This window comes from Corvus cornix, chromosome 3 (assembly GCF_000738735.6).
Source record: "Corvus cornix cornix isolate S_Up_H32 chromosome 3, ASM73873v5, whole genome shotgun sequence".
In the NCBI taxonomy this organism is placed as follows: Eukaryota; Metazoa; Chordata; class Aves; order Passeriformes; family Corvidae; genus Corvus; species Corvus cornix.
This window is the reverse complement of record NC_047056.1, coordinates 42,465,051-42,487,050: the sequence shown is the minus strand read 5'-3', so window position 1 is coordinate 42,487,050 and position 22,000 is coordinate 42,465,051. Positions and strand designations below refer to the sequence as shown.

The window sequence follows — 22,000 nt, the reverse complement described above, 5'->3', positions numbered from 1 at the left end:
CCCTCCTCCCATTGTGCCCTGCTTCCTCATCGGTAAACAGGGTAGGCAAACACCTGCGTCAAGGGGAAGCCCCTGGGATTTTCCTTCGGGCTCCTAGGGAGTTCCTGAGTACAGGATCTGATCCCGGGAAGGGGTGGTTGGAGGGGGCAGAGGAGGGGGTGGTCCCTTCGCAGGCAGCTCCCTCATTCGTGACCACTGGCAAGGGCAAGTGTGTCAGGCAGGGTGAGGAAGTGGCCCTGGCTGCCCTCAGCCCTCCAGGGACAACATGATGGCAGGTGGGTTTCCCATAAGTGGAGTGGAAAGCTCTTTATTTAACCTGCACCCGCCACCTGCCCTCAGCCCCAGCCTTGCCTTCCTCGGGAGCATGCCAGGGCTACTTTTTTGGCAGGCTGAGCCAAAAGAATTGTTTTGCAAGCAAAGGCTCCGGGTAACCCTTTCCTGCCTGGGACTGGCACACTGCAGAGTGTGAGGACACCCACCGTGCAGCAGCATGATGCAACACACAGCCACCCCCACGCTGCCCTCAGTGCCACCGAGCAGCCCGCACCCCAAGGAAGTCCCAGAGCTGGCTCCTCTGGCTGGGGTCCTGTCCCCTCTCCAGTCCTGCTCCTATTTCGAGGAGTGCAGCCCCACTCCCCCTCCCCCCGCCCTCATGCTACGTCCACAAGTGATGGAAGAACCTGAGCAAATGACGACAAACAACAGCATTAGGGGTGTGACAGAATGACTGATGATTTAATGCTTCTTGAAGTTTTTTGTTTCCTTCCACAGGGCATTGGTTTTAAAAACAAACAAAACGAGATAAAATAAATTAATTTATGTACACTTTACATACACTGTGTCACATGGAGCTTTGCAGCAACAGTAACCAGAAATCGTTACAAAATAGAAAGTTACATGGCTGTTGCAGGCTCTCTGCTGCCCGCAACCTTGAAGGTTGTCATCCTGAGCGTGGTTGGCAAAGAGATCATGTAAACATGTTTAGAAGCATTTACGGTGGACGATGGATGGGCCAGCTTCATCATATTCCTGCTTTGTGATCCACATCTGCTGGAAGGTGGACAGGGAGGCCAGGATAGAGCCACCGATCCAGACAGAGTACTTACGCTCAGGTGGGGCAATGATCTGGAAAACACCAAGAGAGCTGAGATCAGTAAACAAGGCCCTGCTGTGGGTGATAGGCACAGGGATGTGCACAGCCCCGCGTGCCATGTGCAGGGCGGCAAGAGAAGGCTGCTCCCAGGACCTCTGTGCTCCAGCCTTACCTTGATCTTCATTGTGCTGGGGGCCAGGGCTGTGATCTCCTTTTGCATGCGGTCAGCAATACCTGGGTACATGGTGGTACCCCCAGACATGACGTTGTTGGCGTACAGGTCCTTCCTGATGTCAATGTCGCACTTCATGATGCTGTTGTAGGTGGTCTCATGGATACCTGCAGACTCCATACCTGGGGGTAGCAGGGGGAAACAGGCAGGCACAAGTTAAGAGCAAAGCAAGAGTTCTACATGGTGACTCTGGAGAGAGGGGAGAGCTGTCAGGGGAAGAGACAGGGAGGGGGGCACACACCAATGAAGGAAGGCTGGAACAGGGTTTCTGGGCAGCGGAAACGCTCATTGCCGATGGTGATGACCTGCCCATCAGGCAGCTCGTAGCTCTTTTCAAGGGAGGAGGAAGAGGCAGCGGTGGCCATCTCGTTCTCAAAGTCCAGGGCCACATAGCACAACTTCTCCTTGATGTCACGGACAATCTCACGTTCAGCTGTCAGGGAGAAGCAAAGGCGTCAGTGTTGGCAGACGAGGAAGAGGGAGCATTTGCACTGCCTCCATAGGTCTGCTATGGGGGACTCTGGACCCCCAGCCACACGTAAGCTCCCAACAAGGAGAGTTTTCAGGGCTTGCAACAGGGTGAGAGCATCTCTGGAGGTGCAAGGGTTGGATGTGAGAGGGAACTTTTTGGAGGAGGGAATGGTGCTTACCTGTGGTGACAAAGGAATAGCCACGCTCAGTCAGGATCTTCATCAGGTAGTCAGTGAGGTCACGGCCGGCCAGATCCAAGCGCATGATGGCATGGGGCAGGGCATACCCTTCATAGATGGGGACATTGTGTGTCACACCATCACCGGAGTCCAGCACGATACCTGGGGAGACAAGAAGCAACCATCTGAGAGATGTGGCCCACAGAGGGTCCTGCCCTGGGGGCAAAGTGCTTGTCAGATGTAGGAGATCAGCCCTGGGTGTCCTTTCTTGGAGAAGAAGGGCCAGCAGGACTTTGCACTCACCAGTGGTACGGCCAGAGGCATACAGGGACAGCACAGCCTGGATGGCCACATACATGGCAGGGACGTTGAAGGTCTCAAACATGATTTGGGTCATCTTTTCACGGTTGGCTTTGGGGTTAAGGGGGGCCTCAGTGAGCAGAGTGGGGTGCTCCTCTGGGGCAACACGCAGCTCATTGTAGAAGGTGTGGTGCCAGATCTTCTCCATGTCATCCCAGTTTGTGATGATGCCATGTTCAATGGGGTACTTCAGGGTCAGGATACCTCTCTTGCTCTGGGCTTCATCTCCTACGTAGGAGTCCTTCTGACCCATACCCACCATGACGCCCTGCAGGGGAGGAAAGCGGGGACTCAGCAACCTCTCCACGGGCAGCAGCATGGGGCTCCCCAGCAGGACAGGAGGATGCGGAGGGCTGGAAGGCAGCAGGGATCCACAACCACGGCTGTGGCAGGGCGCGCGGGAGGCTCGGAGGGGGAGTGCGCCGTACCTGATGGCGGGGGCGGCCAACGATGGAGGGGAACACGGCCCTGGGGGCATCGTCCCCGGCGAAGCCAGCCTTCACCAGGCCGGAGCCGTTGTCGCACACGAGCGCGGTGGTCTCGTCCTCGTCACACATGGTCTCGGCTGTGTCTGCGGGGGCACAGGGCAGCGGGGCTGAGCCTCACGGCGGGCCGGCAGCCGCGGGCGGTGGCGGCGGGGCCGGGGCTTACCTGGGCTGGCTGGGGGCTGCGCACGTCGGGCAGAGAGAGAGGCTCCCGCTCCTCGCCGGGTCACTCGTGGCCGCCGCGGCCGCCGCCGAGCCTTTTATCACGGCGGGCGGCGGCAGCGACCGGCCCCCAGGAATGCGGCCCCGGCCGTCCCCATATTTGGGCGTCGGGCCCGGCGCGGCCCCGGCGCGGCGGTGCCCAAAGAAGGCGCTCCTGGCCCCGGCCCAGGTGAGCCGGGCCCGGCCGTATAAGGCGCGTCTGCCGGGCCCCCCCCGCCACCGCCCGCGGCCGGGGCCGAAATAATCCCCCGGCAGCACCGGCCCCGTTAAGGGCAAAGCAGGTGGGGGCGGCCGGGAGCCCCGCGGGGCTCAGCGGGGCAGGAGGCGAGCGGCCATCGGCTCTGCGGCCACCACGTGCCAAGGCTTCTGGGGCTGCGAAGGGAAACGCGTCCCTCCCGAGTCTTTGCCATAGCTATAGGTGAGCCCAGGGGGAGAAAGAGAACTGGAAAAGAAGAAGTGACAAGGTAGATCCCTGGTTTGCAGGGCACACGGTGACAGTCCATGCAAAACCCACAACTTTATACATCAAGTTAAGCCGTGCATCGTTTCCTTGCTGCGATTTAAAAATGGAAAATAAATGCACGGGATAACATCTGTCAGACAAATGCCTGAAGAGAAGCCCGGTAAAGGATTAATCCTGGTCTGATCCCAGAAGCCTGACGTAGTCGTGAATGCTGGTGCCATTATGAGCGGCCATTGCTGGCCGCTGAGCTCGGCCAGGCAACACGGGAATCCTTCAGCTATCCCTGTGGCTCACCCTTTCCAAAAGGAGTGCGGTCTCACAGGCAAGTCATCTCTGATGAGCTGAAGGTACTATGCAAGTGAAAAGGAACAGTTCATCTCCTTCAGCTATGGGTATTTAAGCAGAGATTCCATGTGGGACACTTGGAAGATTTTACAGACATTCGGTTTCCAAATGGAAAGAAGAGGCAGTAATGCAAGCAGTTTTGCAGCCGTGACACTATGTCAATGCAAATCAACCTTCAAGATCTTCTCTGAAGGCACAATTGGTCAAGTGCAAATCCTTTGAAAATTTAGGGAGTCAGGCAAGAAGGAAGAAGGAATAGTAGGCTAGAAGCACTATGCTGTGAGGTGTCTCCTGCGAGTGAAGGTATTTCTGCAGGTGACTTCCTCCACTGCAAGGCAGAGCAGACAGCTCAACAGACAAGCAGACAACTTTTCTTCTCCGCTGTTAAACTTCTGCATCCTCCAGGTTGGCATTTCTCTTTACCTCTGGCAGCCCTCTGCTTCCTTCTGCTATAGATTCTGAAATCCTGTCAAGCACTTAGAGGCATCGCAGCCACCAAATCTATTTACAGAACTGTAGTGCTTCATTGTGGTTTCCAAAATACGGTCGGTTGTTGAATCAGAAATCAAGTAACAGAAACCCGAACGTCGCTGAAAGATAAACATCCTTAATCCTGCAATGAAATATGATGCAAGCATAAACCCACTCTATCCCTTCTGTTCCCTTTTATTTTCTCTCTACCCCAATCTAGTTTACAGCGAAGTGCCCAAATGGCAATGTTAAATTCTCCCACTTCTGAGTAAAATACCATTTTCTGCAGGTAGAGCTGATGTTTATCTGTATTCACTAAATGAATGTGGTTTTTGTCTCAAGTCAGAAAGCAGCTGGAGTGATTTTCCAGTACAGAGCTGGGCACAAAGAACTCACTATCTACCATACATAGCTTCTGAAATTGATCACAAATGACAACTGATAAACTCTCCTGCTGCTCTGGCGGCAACAAAGGATACAAATGCGTACCTCCTGTACTTTCTGTGCTTTCCATTACTGAGAAAATAACTATTTAAGAAACAATGTGTATCCTTATTCAAGTGGAGCTATCCATCCCCCTTAGGACGTTTGAACCCTCATCTTTTTTGCCACAAGTTTATTTGTTTTTGTTACACTTAGAAACAACCTAAAGCTCTGGCATTTACCACCTTCCATATGCAGTGGTAAATGAAGGCATCCTCCTGGAGCAGTAATCTGAGACTGGAGCTCTGCACCAGCACAGCTTATTACATAATGAAGTGAAGGACAGAGAGGAGGAATAGCCCCAAATCTCAGACTCTTCAAACTTTCCAACAGAACAGTGAACCAGTTCAGCATTACTAGTACAAGAACATTAAACATCTGTTTGGACATAGAAGTTATTTTAATGAGGCGTTGTTTAAGTAAACTCATTGCAAGTAGCCTTCTGTTTTGGCAATAGTCAGATGGAAAGCTGTTGTACAAATGCCAAATGCCTCCCAACCCGGCAGCAGAGTAAAACAGTAGAAAACCCAACAAGGTACATCCTTTCCCAAAAACCTGGAGAACGCTTTTACACCAACCACGATGAACAGGACCCAGCAGAGAAGCCAGGCACTTTGAAACAATAGCTAAGGGTGATCAGAACTGCTTGCACCTGGAGCAAGCTTTCCAGGGCTTGTCCTGCCATGCCTGATGGAATACAGAGATCTGGCCAACAGTCTAGGAAAGTATGAGATATCCCCAAAGTGTTTTATGGTGGACAGTCAATTAAAGAGATTCCTCTTCAAGCAAAATTTAAGAGTCTGGGAAAAGTTAAGGCAGAACATATATTGGCAGGGGCAAGCAATCATTTATTCCATTAGTCCCTTTCTCCCCAAACCCCGCTAAATTTACCAACGTGAAAGCACCCTCAAAGTGACATTCAGGCGAACACGTGGAATTCTTCCAAGGCTTTAAACAAGCAATTCCTTTGAAGCTGTAGCTGAGAGTTCCGCTCACACTTCCCAGCCATGCAAGACTGCAGAAGAGCAAAGTTCGCTGCTTAGAACAATCTTAGAAGATGACTGCTAGTGCATTTCTTTCCCATATTAGTTTGAACCTCTCTAGATAAATGTATTCTTCCAAACATGTTCAGACTCTCAGCCCAGCTTACTGTATTAGTACAGGGAGGAGGGGAAGCCACGGGAGGGGAGCTGTGCTTTTAAAACTAGAAACTGGATTCTCTTCAACCAGTTTAACTTCTGACCTTCTCAGCTGTTAGATCAAGTTATTGCAGCAGGCATGGAGCCAGACAAGTAAAACATAAGGGCATGCAAGTTGCTCTCCAGTCAGTTTCTGTCTCTTCAGCGACATGCAAAAGAAAGGTGCAACACATCAGATTGCAACTGAAAGGCTTTTTTTTAATCAAAAGACTAAACTCTGCTGTCAATCAGAATAATTGAGAAATGGAATTTTTTTATTTTTTTATTCCCATGTCAGAGAACTAACTGGGGCTAAAAAGGATAAATGGAAATTAGTAATGCCTACCAGTAAAAACCAAGGCATGGAAGTAAGGAAGATCATGCTGTACTCCCACACTTTCATAACTGCTTTCGAGGTTTCTTCTGAGCCTAGGCACAAGCAGTTGCTGTCAATGACTGCATGGGGAGCTGCTAATCCCATTTTACATGTATGCTAGAAATAGCTTAAAGGGAAGTTAAATGGATACAATACTAAAATTTTTGGGAAAAGTTTAATCTTACAGATGTGAACTGAAAGAACGGTATATTGACTGGACCAGAAGACTTCAAATGAGAGCTGTACTTTATTTCTTTCTGTCACAGACAAGCTGAGTGATCAGTGACAAGTTAGTTATCCATTTTGTGCAAGTAACCTTTAAGGCAAAACTGAAATTACCCAGTTTTTTTCAGCAAAAAGTGTTGTACAAAGAAACAGTGGAGTTATCTGATAGAATAACCAGTTGTTTCTTAAGTAATGTACGCAGTCACTTCGCATGAATGTGTTTGGTGTTTTCTCTGAACTGAAATCACAGCCCCAGTGGTGACAACACAAGTTTCCCACCTTCTGCAGTGGGTCCCTGCATTTCACCCTGTGTGTCTTGTGTACCCCAGCCTCAGACAGGACACGTGCTAATCAAGATACAGAAAAAACCAGCAAGTTTATGAAAGGCACAGAAAACGAAAACTTTATTTTTATGTTGCCTGAAAACACAACTCTGCCTCCCCTGACGAAAGCATCAATGTCTATACACTTAGGACCAAGTACATTACTCATATAGACTTTATCACAAAGTTTTAGTAAAAAACCAAACAAAACATTAAAAAGTACACATGAATTCAACAGTTCTTTAGAAAAAGTATTAAAAAACCCTGGTGAGAATCATGCTTGTCCCTGAACGTAGAGTTCATAGTTTGCTTTTAGCACAAATTCAAAGTAAGCATTGTATTTCAAGTTGCCGAGTTCGTTTGCTTGAAGCAAGTCCTTCACCTCTGGTAAATACTCACTCAGCTGAACTCCTACAACACAAACCCATTTATTACAACACTGATAAATGCACTTTGCATGAGCAGTTAATATCATTTTTGAGTAAACACCTGTGCCTGCCTCAGAGGATTTGGGAAGCTCTGATTCTGTTATACATGTCAAGAAATACAACAAAGCTCAAGTAGCCTGTAAAACGGAGTTAATTTTCTTCTTTACCCAGAGTTCAGTAATTTAATAATTAAACCTAAAATCCAAACTTTACCTAAATAAAAATAATAATAAATAAAAGAAAGGAAAGAGGAAAGAAACCTCAGTTATACAACAACTATGTATCAGTTGCAACAGTTCAGGGTAGGGTGTGCAAGTCTTACAAATGCAAGGAAATCGACAGGATTGAACACAGAACTGGAACTGTCCTGAAGAACTTAATTCTTGTATTTTTCACGTGAAGCCTTCTCTGTTCTGGGAAAAGTTTCTATGCAGTAATATTTAAAACAGGCTTTGACTCTCAGTTGCTTCCCTCCTCTCCCTCCCTCCTCCAGCTGTAACTTTCACAGCCATAACTTCCTACAGTCAGCTTTAAGTAGAAAATGGGAGGTGTTTTGGTTTTTTTTTTAAACTTTTGGATACGGAAAACAAAAGGAAAAAAAAATTTTGGCTAAAATGGATTAAGTTCTTCTGAGTGATAGTCAATTATTTATTATCCTGGATCTTACAGAAGATACATATTTACCTCCAGAAGACCTACTTTACTGCACAGTAAGCAACTGCTGAAAACCTGCTGAGTGCCCTACTGAGCAAAGAACTTTAGAATACTAAGATTATAACCAAGAAATCTGCTCATCACTTACCCCCCTGAACAGTTTACAGAGATAAAATTAGCTCCATATGATATTAACTGTCTAGTGGAATGAATTTTTTATTACTCTGAGAATTTATTAATGCTACTTTTACATGCTAATGTTGATCTTAAACAGCTTTTGAAACAACGATTTCAAGACATTCAATTATATTTAAGTCCACTTTACCTTCTTTCAATAGCTTTTGTAGTATTTTCACGAATATACTATCTTTAGATGCTTCAATTGGATCATCTCTACCATCTGAACAGGACCATCTGAAAGTCAAAGAATAATTTGGGGAGAGAATTGCACAGAGAAAATACTAGGAAAACTAACAAGAAATAAAAACACAGGAAAATTTGATAGATTATCAAAGGTGATTAACACATGTCCACATGGAAACATTATGCGCTTGGTTATAGCTCAAAGCAAAAGGTTTTTTCTACCTTGTGTTAATTAGTCTTTATTACAAGAGTAAAACTGGAATGAAATTGCACTACTATAATGTAGTCTAGTTAGGAGAACAAAAATGTTTCCCATCTTCTAAACCATTAAAAACCCCAACCAAACAACATTATTTCTTTGATAAAATAGAAGTATTATCCATTGAGATAACTACCTATTCTCAGTAATTATATTTTACAACTGAGGTGAAGAACGTGTAGATTTATTTTCTTGGCAGAATAAAGCAAGAGAAGCAATTCTCTAACGTGAAAAAAAATCAAAATAAAACAAAAATCAAACATTGAGAAAAGAAAGGAGGAAAAAATCCGCAGAATCTAAGTTGCAGGCCTGTAACAGCACACACAGTCCCAAAACAAATCGTTTGTCTCCTTTGTGATTAAACGTGAAGACTGAATGCCAGTCTCACCTGTGATAAAAAAAAATCCCAGATTTTTCTAAGAGGAAGATTGTTTTAAATGACAATTTCCCATCCTTGCGGAGCTTTATATGTACCAGTTTTAAGTCAACACCAACCTAACTTGTTTTGCTGTGGTTCTAACCTTTCAGTTGTTAAAATTTCCTGTTCCATGTGCTAAGCTGTCAGACAACACTGGTTCTCATATCACTCCCTAAACTACCATGGGCCAGTGGGACATGCTTGTAACAGATCTGGACCTGGATCCAGAAGCTATTACTGACAAATCCTCTGTACTTCACTGGTTTTACCCTGGATGTCTCTTCAGCTCCTAAATGTCTAGAATTACATCTTTAATTCTGTTAGGAAGCATGTGAGGAAAGGAGGGAGGGCAGGGAGATTTCCTCCTCTTGGGCACAGAGGAGGACAGTGAGGACACGAGCAGAACACCAGGCGCACACTCAGCAAGGCTCTCCATCCTACCCAAGAGCCTTACCACCATCTGTAGCCCTCAAGCTAGAAACCACAGGCCATCCTTAAAAGCAGGTACTGTAACATGTCGAATGCTTACTTTTGCACACAGATGAAAGTTAACACTACCTCTCTGTAAGCCTTTGTGAGCTCAGCTGGGACATCAAGTTTTCTACACACTATTCGGTGTAAAGTCTGCATCTCAAATTGCACCTGGTTAGCTGCCAGGGTGGCCAAAATCTTGTCAGCATTATACGTGTTTGAACTGTGCTACATTCAAAACCCTGTGCTTGTCCAGGGTAGATAGGTCATAAACCAGTAACTGGACTGGTGTCATGTAGGAGTTCTGGAATAGTGTGAACCTCTTTCTGCTTGTTATTTGTGTTATATGTGCACATAACTTAGTCATGCAATTAGGAATTTATTTCCTAGACACCACGGTCCTTTGGAATCTATCCTATGCGTAAGTGTGAATCCAAATGCTGCTAATTTCCATTTTAATCACAAATGGCACAGTGCATTTGGAATGTGTTCGCTCCTCATCTTTTCTTCCTTAGGTCCCTCCTGGAACATAGATAGGAGTTAGGAAAGGCAGAAGACTCCTGAAAGTTAGAAAGGAAAGCGAGGAAATGCCATTTGAGCTATTTAACCTGGGAGAGAACAGTATCACTGCATGATGAGAAGATTCTTGTGACCAACTGGATTCTGCCTGTACTGGGTTTTGAACATCCATAAGAGTGGCTCTTCTAAGCACTATTTAGGCTTTATCTCTCACAGCCTAGAATGCAGCTTTAACTCAAAAAGGTCGTGAAATTGCCAGTGTGGTTCAATGGCAAAACCCAAGTGAAATAAAAGCTTGCAGGAGTCACCTATGCCTATGTTACTTCTAATAAAAAGCTTCTATTTGAGATGATTCAAAGGACAAAAAAAAAAAAAAAAAAGGTTCAGGATTGGTCACTTCTTTTACCTCAAGATAGGGTTCAAGAACAAAAGCTGCATGGGTTCATTTCTGTGTCAGGTGCCAGGACTGCATAGTAGGTTGCCAGTGAGATAAACCAACAAAGTACTGCAGATTTTTTTTTTTTGCTGGGGTTTCACTTTACAAATAAGAATATATGTTCTGATCAGATACATTATACTTTACTAACCTTATCCTATGAAATTAAATCTTTTTGGTGAATTAGAGAATAGTACACAAAAATATAATTCCGGAAAAGCTGTGTCACAATAACTTATATTTGTACTTACCCATCTCTTTGGAGAGCCTTACAGAGAATTTTAAGTTTAAGATCATTTACATCGACTTCTTCTTCCTTCAATTCATATAAAGAGAAAAGACAGACAAACTAAAATTTTTGGGTTTTCTACAAAGAAATAATCACTCTGTCACACAGACTGCACCAATAAATCAGATTCTTCAATCACCAAACATAATTTTTAACATACGCTGTTCTAACAGGTGATCTGACTGGACTGTTGAAACATCAAACACTGTTTCCATTGAAATCATGGATACAGACTTTCTACAATACATCACCACTCAACTGCTGAAGACCAACTAACACAAAAGGACACATTTTAAAATACCAATTTGTACAACATTGTATTCTAGGCAAATTTTATTTTACCATGTGCTAAATGATGACTGAAGTTAAAGTTCTTTTTTCGTTATGGCCAAGCTAACTAACATGCATTAGTGTCCACATTAAGATATGTTTTATGAAGATATTAGTAAGTATCTTCAAAGATACACATTTGATTTCAAAAGGGCAGTTTCTTCATTGCACAGAAACTACCGCCTCCAATTTGTGCTGAATGGTTCTACACAAGTTGTTAGAAGCTTTAATATCTGTGGGGAAAAAAATTCTACATCTCATGGGTTTAGAGTAGCATTTATTTAATTTAGATGAAAAAAAATACAGTTGGAAAAAAAGTAGATGGCAAATCTGTGGTTCAAAGCTATTTACATGTTAAAAAGTGGTGACTATCCCACATTACCTCATGACCATCAGTGAAACTGCCAAGAGGGAAGACACAAGAACTAAGCTTCTAAAAACAGCTGATCTTTGTCCTGTTTGGAGACAGCCTGTAGGGAAGCAAGGCTCTAAAAAAGAAACTCTAGACTATAAATGGGAAGTGAAGATGAAGAGTGTAATTTTTCTTAAATTATCTAAACCACATTTGGCATTAAGTCTCCAGTGACTTAAAAACAAACTGAAAAAACACATCAGGGGTTGCTTTAATTACCATACACTAAGCTAATATGTTCATTAACTAGAGATGCACCATCCTAGCTTAAATAATAATAAAAAAGTCTCCAGGTTAGAAATCCTTCAAAAAGTTTTCTTACCTCATCAATATATTCTAGCAGATCAAGTGCCTTCTTGAAGTCATATTCATTGGCTCTTCTGTTCTCATCACATATAAACATCTATGAAATCAGAGATTAACATGGAGAATTATTTTTAGCCTGCAAACTAACGTAACTGGTATCAGGGACAACCCACTGTGGGAAGACCACCATGTATTTTCTGCTTACATGACCTGCTCATGAAAATATGTCTTGATTCAACTGCTAGTATTTTTATAGTAAGGAATATACTTCAGGTTTTAGAGCAGCATTCCACCTACGTGACAATGGTCTGTGGGCAAATGATACTAGATACAAGGCTGCTGGGTTTCAAATTTAAGTGCCATTTAAGGCTGTAACATTCCTGGACTACTGTAGCCAGAGCTCAGCTCCACAAATAAGCTCTCCGAATTATTTCGGTAATTAAGCTCAAAGCAGTACTTCAGCACATGTGCTGCCTTTCACCTCTTAAAAACAAGTTCCCCCTCAGTATTTCATATCCCCCAATTATAAATTAGTACTTCAAAGGAAAATTAGCATTAACACTCTTTTAATTTACACTTTCTGAGTTTCATTCTTGCATTGCAAGGAGCAAGTATGAACACTGGTTTGACAATACAAGAGAATTCAGAAAGAAAACTCTTGTGGCACCAGCACTTGCCAAGCCCTGACTGACACTTCCTACCCTTCCCTAATCCCACAGCCAGCCTTACTTAAAAGACGCAGGTAAGGATTTCACAGTCTGCTATTAGCACAGTTTTAGCATGCTAGTTTACATGTCAGCTTTTGATTTTCCACAGGATTACAGAAAAATACGGAGCTACAAAACTGACACCCAGACAGGACTGACTTCTTTTACAATGTATTGCTGTTATTCATGGGAGTATTTTTTGTGTGCATCACTGGATGGTAAAAATATGTGGCAAACAAGGCAAAATCAGTAAGGTTACTGGTTCCTGGCTACCACCAGAAAGGAGTGAGAAAAAGGAATCAGCACTGTTACTTATCCCTGTACTGGAACAGTTCACATTTTTGTTTCATTACAGGTTGGATTTTTATAAAAGAAGACAAAAGTAGAAAGACTTCCGGTGCCTCTTTGCAACAGGTGACCAAAAGCCTCTTCCTGTTTCTAGTTCTTCCTTTTTCTATCTTGCAGCATCCTTCTCCACTAAGATAGAATTGTTTGTTCATTCTGCCTTCCAAGTTCTGCCCTACTGAGAATGTAAAGGAAGGTAAAAACTGTTCTCACATCCAAAAACTGGTTTAGACCAATAAATCAACTTCTGGCACTGATCTGATTTGCTTTTTCTCGTAGCAGCACTCCAAAGCACACAGTCACAACAGAAAAAACTAGCACTAAACCCATCATTCTGATGTTTGGTGCTGGTAGAACTAAGCAAAGTTGAACTAATTCATACATCAGATCTTTAGGTGCTTAGCAAGTCATATAAGGGATAAAGGCAGCTGTGACCTCCTCATTTATTTTACCACAAAGAGGCAGAAAACATCCTGGAAGTTTACCTGTGTAATGAAGAAAACACAAAGCACTTACATCAATAAGCTGAGATGCAGACAACACTGGCATATCGTTGAGGTTCAACTGCTTCTCTGCCAGGAGTTGTTCGGGAAGTGTCTCCTGATGTAACAAAAAGCGCTCCTGCTCTGATATTTCTTGTAGTCATTTAAGGAAATGAATGTTTCATGTTATTAAAATGTAATAATAAATTTTGTGGCACAACAGTAACTGTCAAGTCACAACATTATTCAAGCCTACAAGCGTTTGTTATGAAGCATTCCATTTGGACTCTCATCCACGTTCCCAAAGCACAGAAATACTTCCACTTCAATACCGCCATCCTAGTGAATTAGTTCTTACTTTTCACTCATGTTCCCAGCGTAATGAAAATGGATAACTCCAATTTTGCCCCAAAACTTCAAAATTAATACACAGGATTGGATGGAAGCTGTTGCACTGCGCAGGAAAGTAAGCTGGTTGCAACTTCAAGAAGCTGTGCCATGGACTTGTTCCATCTCATGAACTGTTCAGTTTTTGACAGTTTTATACTTGCCAGTATGATCTGCTTTAGGATCAGAAACTTGCTAGTCTGAGACATTCAAAATGGAATAAACATCAACCACACTGTATGAACCCTGCCCTTCCCACCAACTTCCACTGCATGGTAGAATAGGGAAAATAATTCTATGGAGCATTTTATCTGTTTGGAGGAATAAGCAAAATGTGGCAGAAATAATTAGCCTTTCTTTATCAACAGGAAACTGATACACAAATAAATTAAGTTTTAAACACTGCACCATGTGCCACACAGAAATGTGTAGCAGAATAAAGTCCAGAGCAAATTTTGAGAATCCTCTAGTCCATTTAAATAAAGCTTTGGTTTTCTCATTTTTCATTTTTAAATTTTCTTATTTAAAGGTGAGATTCTTCACATCAGCATAGGCATTTTCACAGTGATAAAAAACTAAATTTAAACTTCAAGATTTCATGCAGTGTTTTACAACTTAGAAGATAGATAATACATTATTATTATGAGCTAAAAATAATTTGTAAAGCTTACTTAGTTAACATAATCATTACCAGGCTTTTTCAACAGCATTTAAGAACTATTCATTACCTAGATGGATAAATACGCAGATAAACAGAAGTAAGCTTGAGCAGCAACCCTGAGTCAATATTCCAAAGCTTCCCCCTGGTGGCCAGAATCCTTTAACCAGTAGTGCAGAATTGCTTTTTCTCACACTCACAGCACATGTGCTGCACTAACAGTATTTTCCAAAGGCATACGAATGGCAGAGCAGTGGAACCATTGCATTTGGTAATGAAGCAGGACAGATATTTGTACTTTTCCTGTTCACATCATTTCGGATAGAGCACAATGAAACACTGTCATGGTAACCTTTCTAGATACAGAGAGCAAAACCCTGAGAAAGCACATCTTGATCACACCTGTATATATTTGTAATTACATTACAACACGGTTACTGGATTTCCATGTACAGCCTAAGAGCCTCAGGACCTGAGAAGAATTCAAAACTGAAAGCCATTCTATAAATAAGCTCTAAGAAATTAAGTAATTTTTACCTTGCATCTGAAATATAAAATGCAGATTCATTAAAATACATTCAGTGTGAATGGTTTACAACTTTCACTTCTCAAAGTACAAGTGCAGCTTGTTATTTATGCCAATATTTCACACGTTAGTAGAACAAGTGGAAAGGTACAAATTTGCCATGCTCGTAATCCTAACTCACATGTGAAAGTGAATACTGAGCTTACTGCCTCATGCTGTCTTCCTTGTGGCTTCCTAAAATGAGCAAAACCATCAGCCCATTTATCCGTACCACACTAAGCGCTCTCAACATAAAAAAATCAGCTATCTGCAAAATTAGTGGGATTCTAATTCAGTAATTTAATTAGTCTTTTCTTCACTTTGCCCTATTCTTATTTCTTACCTTCTATTTTCTCTTGTAGGATGTCTTCTGAGAAGTCAGAGGCTAGTGCAGCTAATTTGCTCAAGCCAAGAAGTGTCTTCTTCTTTGCAAAATATCGTGTCTCCATATTTGCTAAAGTCTGCAATGTTCTGTGAGCCTAAAATTAGAAATCAGTTTTATAAATTAGGATTGGAAGGTTAACAGACAAGAGTTTTATCTGAACGGAAGTCTCACAGCTATTTATTGTTTGTAACACTGTAACCCTTCTTTTTAAAGGTTGTCCAGTTTGCACAATAAAACTCTGCATTACACTCTTCAGGAAAAGACACAGCCCTCTCTTCCAACAATATATTAAAAAAAAAAAAAATCTTTTCAGTACTAATAAAAAATCCCCTACCTTTCTCTCAAACGATAAATTGCAACTTCACACATTGTATCTTTGGGATCTAATTCAATACTCTGCCATGAAATTAGGCAAATATGTTTTGACAGAACACTTTTGCATGCAGATTGATTTACCTGTTAATTCGGGAATTTGAAAAAAAAAATTGTGTATAACTGCTGCAGTAACCCAACACAGAGGCAAGAATTTGTTTATCAGTCAAAGGCACAGCTTCTGAGAACTTCCTCAGAAATAAACTATCTAAACTGAATTAACTGTGTATTTTAGAACCCTTATTCCCCTCTTCGAAGTGCTTTGCTAAGAAAACTTCAATTGACACAAATGGAATATTACAATATTCTCAGAGTGGATTTTGTTTGTTTTGGTTGGGGTTGGTGGGTGGGGCTTTTTTGTTTAAGAGAGATATGGCATTATGAACCTAGAATTTGCAGTAGGATAAATGTTCCCATGGTTTGCATGCTTAACAGATGTGCATGTGGATTGAAGGAAGCCATTTTTGATTTGAAACAATTTTAACTGTTAAATGAAATGCAGAAGGATGGAAAGACTGACCAGCAAGAAGAGGGGATGTAACTGGAAAGCCCAGAAGGCAACAAATGATCATGTTTAAAAACAATGTCATGTTAATCTACCCCCATGCACACTTGCTATAAAAAAATACTTTAAACTATGAATGTAAGTGATTAAAATTATCAATAGCTTTTCTACTTTCACGATACCTCCAAATTCTTTAGCTTTAAGATGTTAGTCTTGAAATAGAAGTTTCAGTTTTTCCCTCACTGGACAGTATTTCAGTGCTGTTGATATTCACTATAAATCCCCAATTCCATTGAAGTAGTGATCATGTAGCCAAACCAAACTTCCTTAGTAAAAAGTACTAGCCACCAACTATGGATGAAAAGCAGCCCTGATTTCCATTACATGGTACAGTGGCTTAGATAATAGATGGTGCCTGAAGGGAGACTTTCGGTACTCCATTAATTATCTGGCATCTTTCCCCTAACTCACCTGGATAAGCTGTCTTTTGATGGGGAAGAGTCATAACTAGGTAAGTTATCTGCTTGAATACATACTTGACCTGTTCAACATGTGGTATTTCCATTTGGCTGTATTTAAGAAACCCTACCTTTTGCAAATCCTGGCTATTGATGTCATGTAACCAGCTCAGATGTTCATGTGCTTGCAAGAAACTGGCCAGCTGTCCATGCTGAGCAATAGGCTGAGATAACAGTTTTCCTCGCTTTCCTTTTTCTAGATACCAGCGAAACAGGAAATCTGAAAAGTTCTGAAGATAACAGGAATATGAACAAATTTTAAAAGTTACATTTCAGTATCTGGTTTGTCTCCTAAGACAAAGTGCTTTATAAAATACAATTGGTAAGAAAATAGTAAGAAGCTGCTTGATAAATCCAGACACACACACACACACCACAAAATACACTGCTGATAAAAAACCCAGTAAGAGCCCTGATCGAAAGTGTTTAAAGCATTCATGTGGTCTCTGCAACAGATGCTGATAAACACAGAATCCTTCAATTAAAGCGATGGAAGCGCCAAAAGCAGATTCTCCACATTAATACACAAGAACAGGAATCACATCAATCACAATTCTTCTAGTCTCAATTTCATACCAGTTCCTTTGCCCCCCTTGAAACTCCATGCTTACTATGTCCTTTCATAAATAAGTTTACTTCCGCTGTCACCGTTTTTGAAACATTCCCTCCTACCTACAAGTTAACCTGCAACCTTACTTCTTTCCAGGCATTGTTTAAACAAACTTTTTTTTACAAGAAAATGCACCCTATTTTATCCTCAAAAACTTCCATGTGAAATAACTCATCAGGATTTCTGTTCGAGATTTAATTTAGTCTTTTCAGGACAATATTAGAGTAATGTTAAATTTTAATTCCATGAACAATTTAAAAAATGAAGTCTGAAGAGGCCATCAGTCTGATAGTCTATCCATGAGACTTATCTATTCAGCTGTACATTTGCCACAGTATCTTCTTTTCAGGAAGTCTTACATTTCCCCTTTAAAATAAAACATGTGAAGTGTTAAAAAAGAGGTAATTTATGCCCTTTGACAGGCTGAGTATTTAAGAAGTACTATTTAAACAGCTTGCTATAATTTCTATTACTGATACTTCTGTTTTTTGTTATTATAACAACTTTTATATACTCTCTTTACTAGGAAACATGTAGACTGCAGGATTTCTCTTTCCCCAATAGCTGTGGAAAGCTAAACAAATTCATCTCACCAACTCTCAAATTAAGAACTTTTTGTTCCAGTCCCACACGTCAAGTAATCTCTACTACCTTTTCCTTAAGCTTTCTAGTATTTCAGCACACTTAGAAGTTTTTACACTAGATTTTAACAGACAGTGGAAAAATTGTCCAACAAATATGTAGCAGGACAATGCAAAAAACCCCAAAGCAACAGCCCTACCTTCCTACTCTTTGTAACTACTTTTCTATTTATACATTAATTACTTTTCTATTTATACATTTAATAGTTTAATCTCTTTTGGAAATTATCCTCCGATTTATATTACGTTAGTTTAATAAAACAACAGTGTACTGACAACAGCACCTTACTGAAGAAGTCCCAAAATGCTGAAAAATGTTAAGAGTGAGCTAAAGTGTCTGGGGCACTAAAAAGGTCCCATGAAAAGGCACTGCCCATACAGGTAGTACCCTTATTTCTGCTGGCTAGCTTTGCACTCCCAACGAAAATACTCCATTGAATATTTTACAGTGAATATCGACTTTGATTTTCCACATTACCCCTGTATGTATATGCAAATACATACGTATTAAAAAAAAAAGGGGGAAAAGCCCCAGAAAAAATTATACATTTTGCAACATTTCCAGTGCAAACTTATTTCAAACACTATCTAAAGGAAATAGGACTTGCCTGATCTGCAAACTGAGTCATGTAGCGCTGTAATCTGGCCTGGTTGTCTGTCTGCTCACACATCTGCACCAGGATATCAAAGTCACAGTACTTCTCTGCTAAAGCAGCTGCCAACTGGTACTGTCCCAGGGACACTAAGTAACCAAGAAAAAAGAAGTTTCATCAAACAAGTTCATCTTCCTCTGAGACCAGAAAAATGAAAACAAGTTTCAAATGTTGCCATCGAGGAGATACTTACACGTTCCCAAAGGAATATTCCCCCACTGCACACATCTCCTGTGCAACATGCAAGCACACTGACCTACCACCTCTGTCCCATAACACAAGAGGGAAGACGGGAATACTAAATGGCACCAAGTCTTCTTTTTCTTCTGAAAGTTAGTATCATCTGCTATTTGCACTGGGGGAGGGAATTCCACCCATGACTTAACATCTATAATAACAGCCACTTAAATACACAAAGCAAAAACATAGCAGCCAAAGGCTTTTGAAAAAGAACAGGACAAATAAAGACAATTTGGCTTGTATTAAAAAGATACTACTTAGAATCTTTCTTTTCATTCAGTTAAATACGTAAGAGTTGGCAAAAGACTCAGTTTTGTTTGTAAGGAATTATGAACCTTAGATTGAACATATGATATAAAATGTATTCATAAGCTAACACAGCCCATGAATATCAGGAAAACAAACAAAGATAATTTATGAAACTTTTTTTAAGAATGCTCAAAAATTGTCAATAGATTGTTCCACTTATATCATTTGCTTTAGTAAAAAAACCTAAACTTTCCAAAGTTACTAAAATGCATTTACACCAAATTATTTCCATTTTAAAAGAGAGCTTTTCTGTCACTTACTCATTGAAGACTTGACCACATTGGGTACAATTATTAAATAATCGATATTGAAAAAGTAACTATTCCCTGATAAATACCAAACAAGCTTTTGAGGCATATAAGTTTATCTCAACTCGCAACAATGTAAACATCTAGAAATCCATTTACAGGCTACTTTTAGCCAGGCAGAACAAGATAAAATCCTGCCAGGAAAATGTAACAAGTTAGTAGAAAAAAAAATTCAAGCAGCCACATGCCTAATAAGAGGTATGCACATGGAGTGCAGTCCTGGATGCAAACTTGTGATCTGCTTTTATTTTGTAATTATCTCATTAAATCATAAAACCAGTCACTTGTACTCTGAAAGCAAATGTGTAAAGCAAGCAGAATTCATACAGAGATCCCATTTACTCTATCAAATCTGTGCAATTTCCTCATTGAATGGACCATTTAATCTTTGTGCTAAAGAACACGGAGAGCACTTACGGAGAGGGGACAAGAGTTCGGATCTTTTCTGGACGTATTCCATTTCCACGCTGCTGTACCGCTCCTGATCGGCCAGGCGATCCACAGACTTCAGCTGAGCAACGTAGCCGTCCAGGAAGCAATCCAGGAGTGCCACCAGCTGCTCAGCCACGACGCTGCGGAGGTTGCTGTCCACCTGGGGATACACCACCTTCAGAATGATTCCATGCTGACGCGTTATCGCCGTGCGGAGGCCACTGGACGCTTGGGAAAACAACACAGGGAACATTAAAGCAATAATCCAGTCACCACAGCAATCTACGGTAAAGTGTAAGAAAAACATTACTATGTATAATAAAAAAAAATACGAGGGGAAAAAGCTAATACATGTTTTCATTTTGAAAATCAACGTAATACCATCATTGATCCACACCCCCAAAGAGCAACTACTCCCATCTACTTTTACATATTAAGTTGGGCCAAGATGTGGTAAACAAAAATCCGGAACTACGCAGATCTACGCTGCCAACTACCAATAGCAGCTCTTCTTCCAGAAGAAAAGAACTACTTGGACTATTTTAAAGCAAACTAAGAGAATACACACAAGGAAAAGGCAACTTCTGTTAGTCTGATTTGAACACTTTGATGTAGTTGTCAAAACAGAAGATTAAAAGAGTTTGCATGGGTCCTGCTATTCACAAGACTTTTGTCTTAGAAGCACTAAACAAGTGTGTTTTGCATGTAGAAGCTACAAGGAAGCTTAAGCACCAACTGGAAAGTGCTTGCTTCTGAGAACATTTATTCTGATAATTTTTCACATTATTAAACCATCAAAACAAAACACATCTACGCAAGTCGAGAATCATCAGTCCTTTTAGAACAGTTATAGACCACATTTTATGATTTATTTTAATGTTATGTACTCCAAAGATCTGCCAGCCAGAACCGATGCATTAAAAAAAAATATAAAAATTCTAAAGTTAGGTTTTTTCCCCAAGCTTGTGGTTTTATAGCCAAATGTGCAATGCAAGTTTTAAAAAATTATCATCAATACTGGACAAACTAAGTGTTCATTGATTAATCCCATTTCATTCTCCAAATGAAAACTTCATTTTCACTTAGTCTACTGACAACCCTGTAGAAGCTTTTAATAGTAAGTTTAAAATTCAGACTGAAATTCATGTGTTCTGAAACTTACGAACTTGTAATAGTAGTTTCTCACCTGTCCATGGAATATATTCAGGTTCTCTTTCTGGAAGTTCTCCTGTTTTATAGAAAGAGGCTCTAGACTGACGATACTGACAGGCAGCTTGTAGCATATCCTATTTAAAGGCAAGGATGTGAGCATTTTCAAGTCTACCTCAGTATACACAGACCATAAAAGATGTTGTCTTTTATAATTCTGTAATGTTCTTTAAATATCCACATTCTTTCTACACCACTTTCTCAGTTGTACAGAAGGGGACATACTGACTGAGCAAGAAACCTCAGCGGTCAAACACAAGCTCTTCACTCTTTGCTACATATTCACGACTTCACAGCTTCCAACAAAGCTGCAATTTCTCAAATTATCTTTAATGGTGGCTCAGGAGGAAAAGGAATGTCCCTAATTCTGCCCAAGGCTGTCTTTTCCTTCCTACTGTACTTGGACATGTGAAAAGCATATTCACTTTTCCTCTCATGTCAGTAACTTGGATGAGCTGCGCTCAACTTGTTCTGTGCTCTTCAGTGTTTATCTTCCCCTCCCACAAACATCTTGGTTAATGCAGTTCTGTACCTTAATGATGTTGTTCACATTGACAACTATTTGGGCCCACTCAATTGATTCAATAGGCACATCTTTCAGGATTTGTTCCTCCTCTTCTAATAAGCATTCAAAGATGGAATCTATCTGGGATACCTTGAAGACAGAAAGAAAAGTTACACTGAACACAAACATGTCCACTATCAGCTGATACCTGAAAGCCAATTTAAGAGCTGTATAGAAAAAGATGCACGTTACATACTATTATAAACCACATAAATAGCCAAAAAATATTAAAAGGTATTGAGTACCCTAATGGATAATGAAATCACCAGCTTATGGCTCACACAATACTTAAGACTACAAAAAATGCCTTCTTTCTGG

At 41.3% G+C, this 22,000-nt stretch overlaps 2 protein-coding genes across 3 annotated transcripts in view; both read right to left on the bottom strand.

Moving 5' to 3' along the window:
* Positions 1-707: 707 nt before the first annotated feature.
* ACTA1 (actin alpha 1, skeletal muscle) lies at positions 708-3,096 on the bottom strand. Its single transcript, XM_039568948.1, has 7 exons — positions 2,987-3,096; positions 2,764-2,906; positions 2,279-2,603; positions 1,976-2,137; positions 1,567-1,758; positions 1,266-1,447; positions 708-1,125 (listed from the first exon to the last, which is right to left on the bottom strand). The coding sequence occupies exons 2-7, from the start codon at positions 2,890-2,892 to the stop codon at positions 982-984; spliced, it is 1,134 nt and encodes a 377-aa protein (XP_039424882.1). The 5' UTR covers positions 2,893-2,906; positions 2,987-3,096; the 3' UTR covers positions 708-981.
* A 3,490-nt stretch (positions 3,097-6,586) lies between these two features.
* NUP133 (nucleoporin 133) overlaps positions 6,587-22,000 on the bottom strand; it is a 30,349-nt gene continuing 14,935 nt past the window's right edge. For both annotated transcript variants that reach the window (XM_010391551.4, XM_010391552.4), the window contains exons 16-26: positions 21,650-21,772; positions 21,095-21,194; positions 19,894-20,136; positions 18,575-18,708; positions 16,787-16,945; positions 15,279-15,414; positions 13,360-13,478; positions 11,808-11,888; positions 10,706-10,770; positions 8,314-8,402; positions 6,587-7,317 (exon numbers count right to left, since the gene is read on the bottom strand). In XM_010391551.4, coding sequence (XP_010389853.3) covers positions 7,181-7,317; positions 8,314-8,402; positions 10,706-10,770; positions 11,808-11,888; positions 13,360-13,478; positions 15,279-15,414; positions 16,787-16,945; positions 18,575-18,708; positions 19,894-20,136; positions 21,095-21,194; positions 21,650-21,772 — 1,386 coding nt within the window. In that variant the 3' untranslated portion in view covers positions 6,587-7,180. The remainder of the gene's footprint in view (positions 7,318-8,313; positions 8,403-10,705; positions 10,771-11,807; positions 11,889-13,359; positions 13,479-15,278; positions 15,415-16,786; positions 16,946-18,574; positions 18,709-19,893; positions 20,137-21,094; positions 21,195-21,649; positions 21,773-22,000) is intronic.

Bases quoted from the DNA above. Each gene is read 5' to 3' on its own strand.
- ACTA1 (XM_039568948.1), bottom strand. From the start codon at position 2,892: ATGTGTGACGAGGACGAGACCACCGCGCTCGTGTGCGACAACGGCTCC. The intron at 2,604-2,763 runs GTACGGCGCACT...CCTCCCCTGCAG, and splicing joins TTGGCCGCCCCCGCCATCAG to GGCGTCATGGTGGGTATGGG. The intron at 1,126-1,265 runs GTAAGGCTGGAG...GGTGTTTTCCAG, and splicing joins CCAGCACAATGAAGATCAAG to ATCATTGCCCCACCTGAGCG.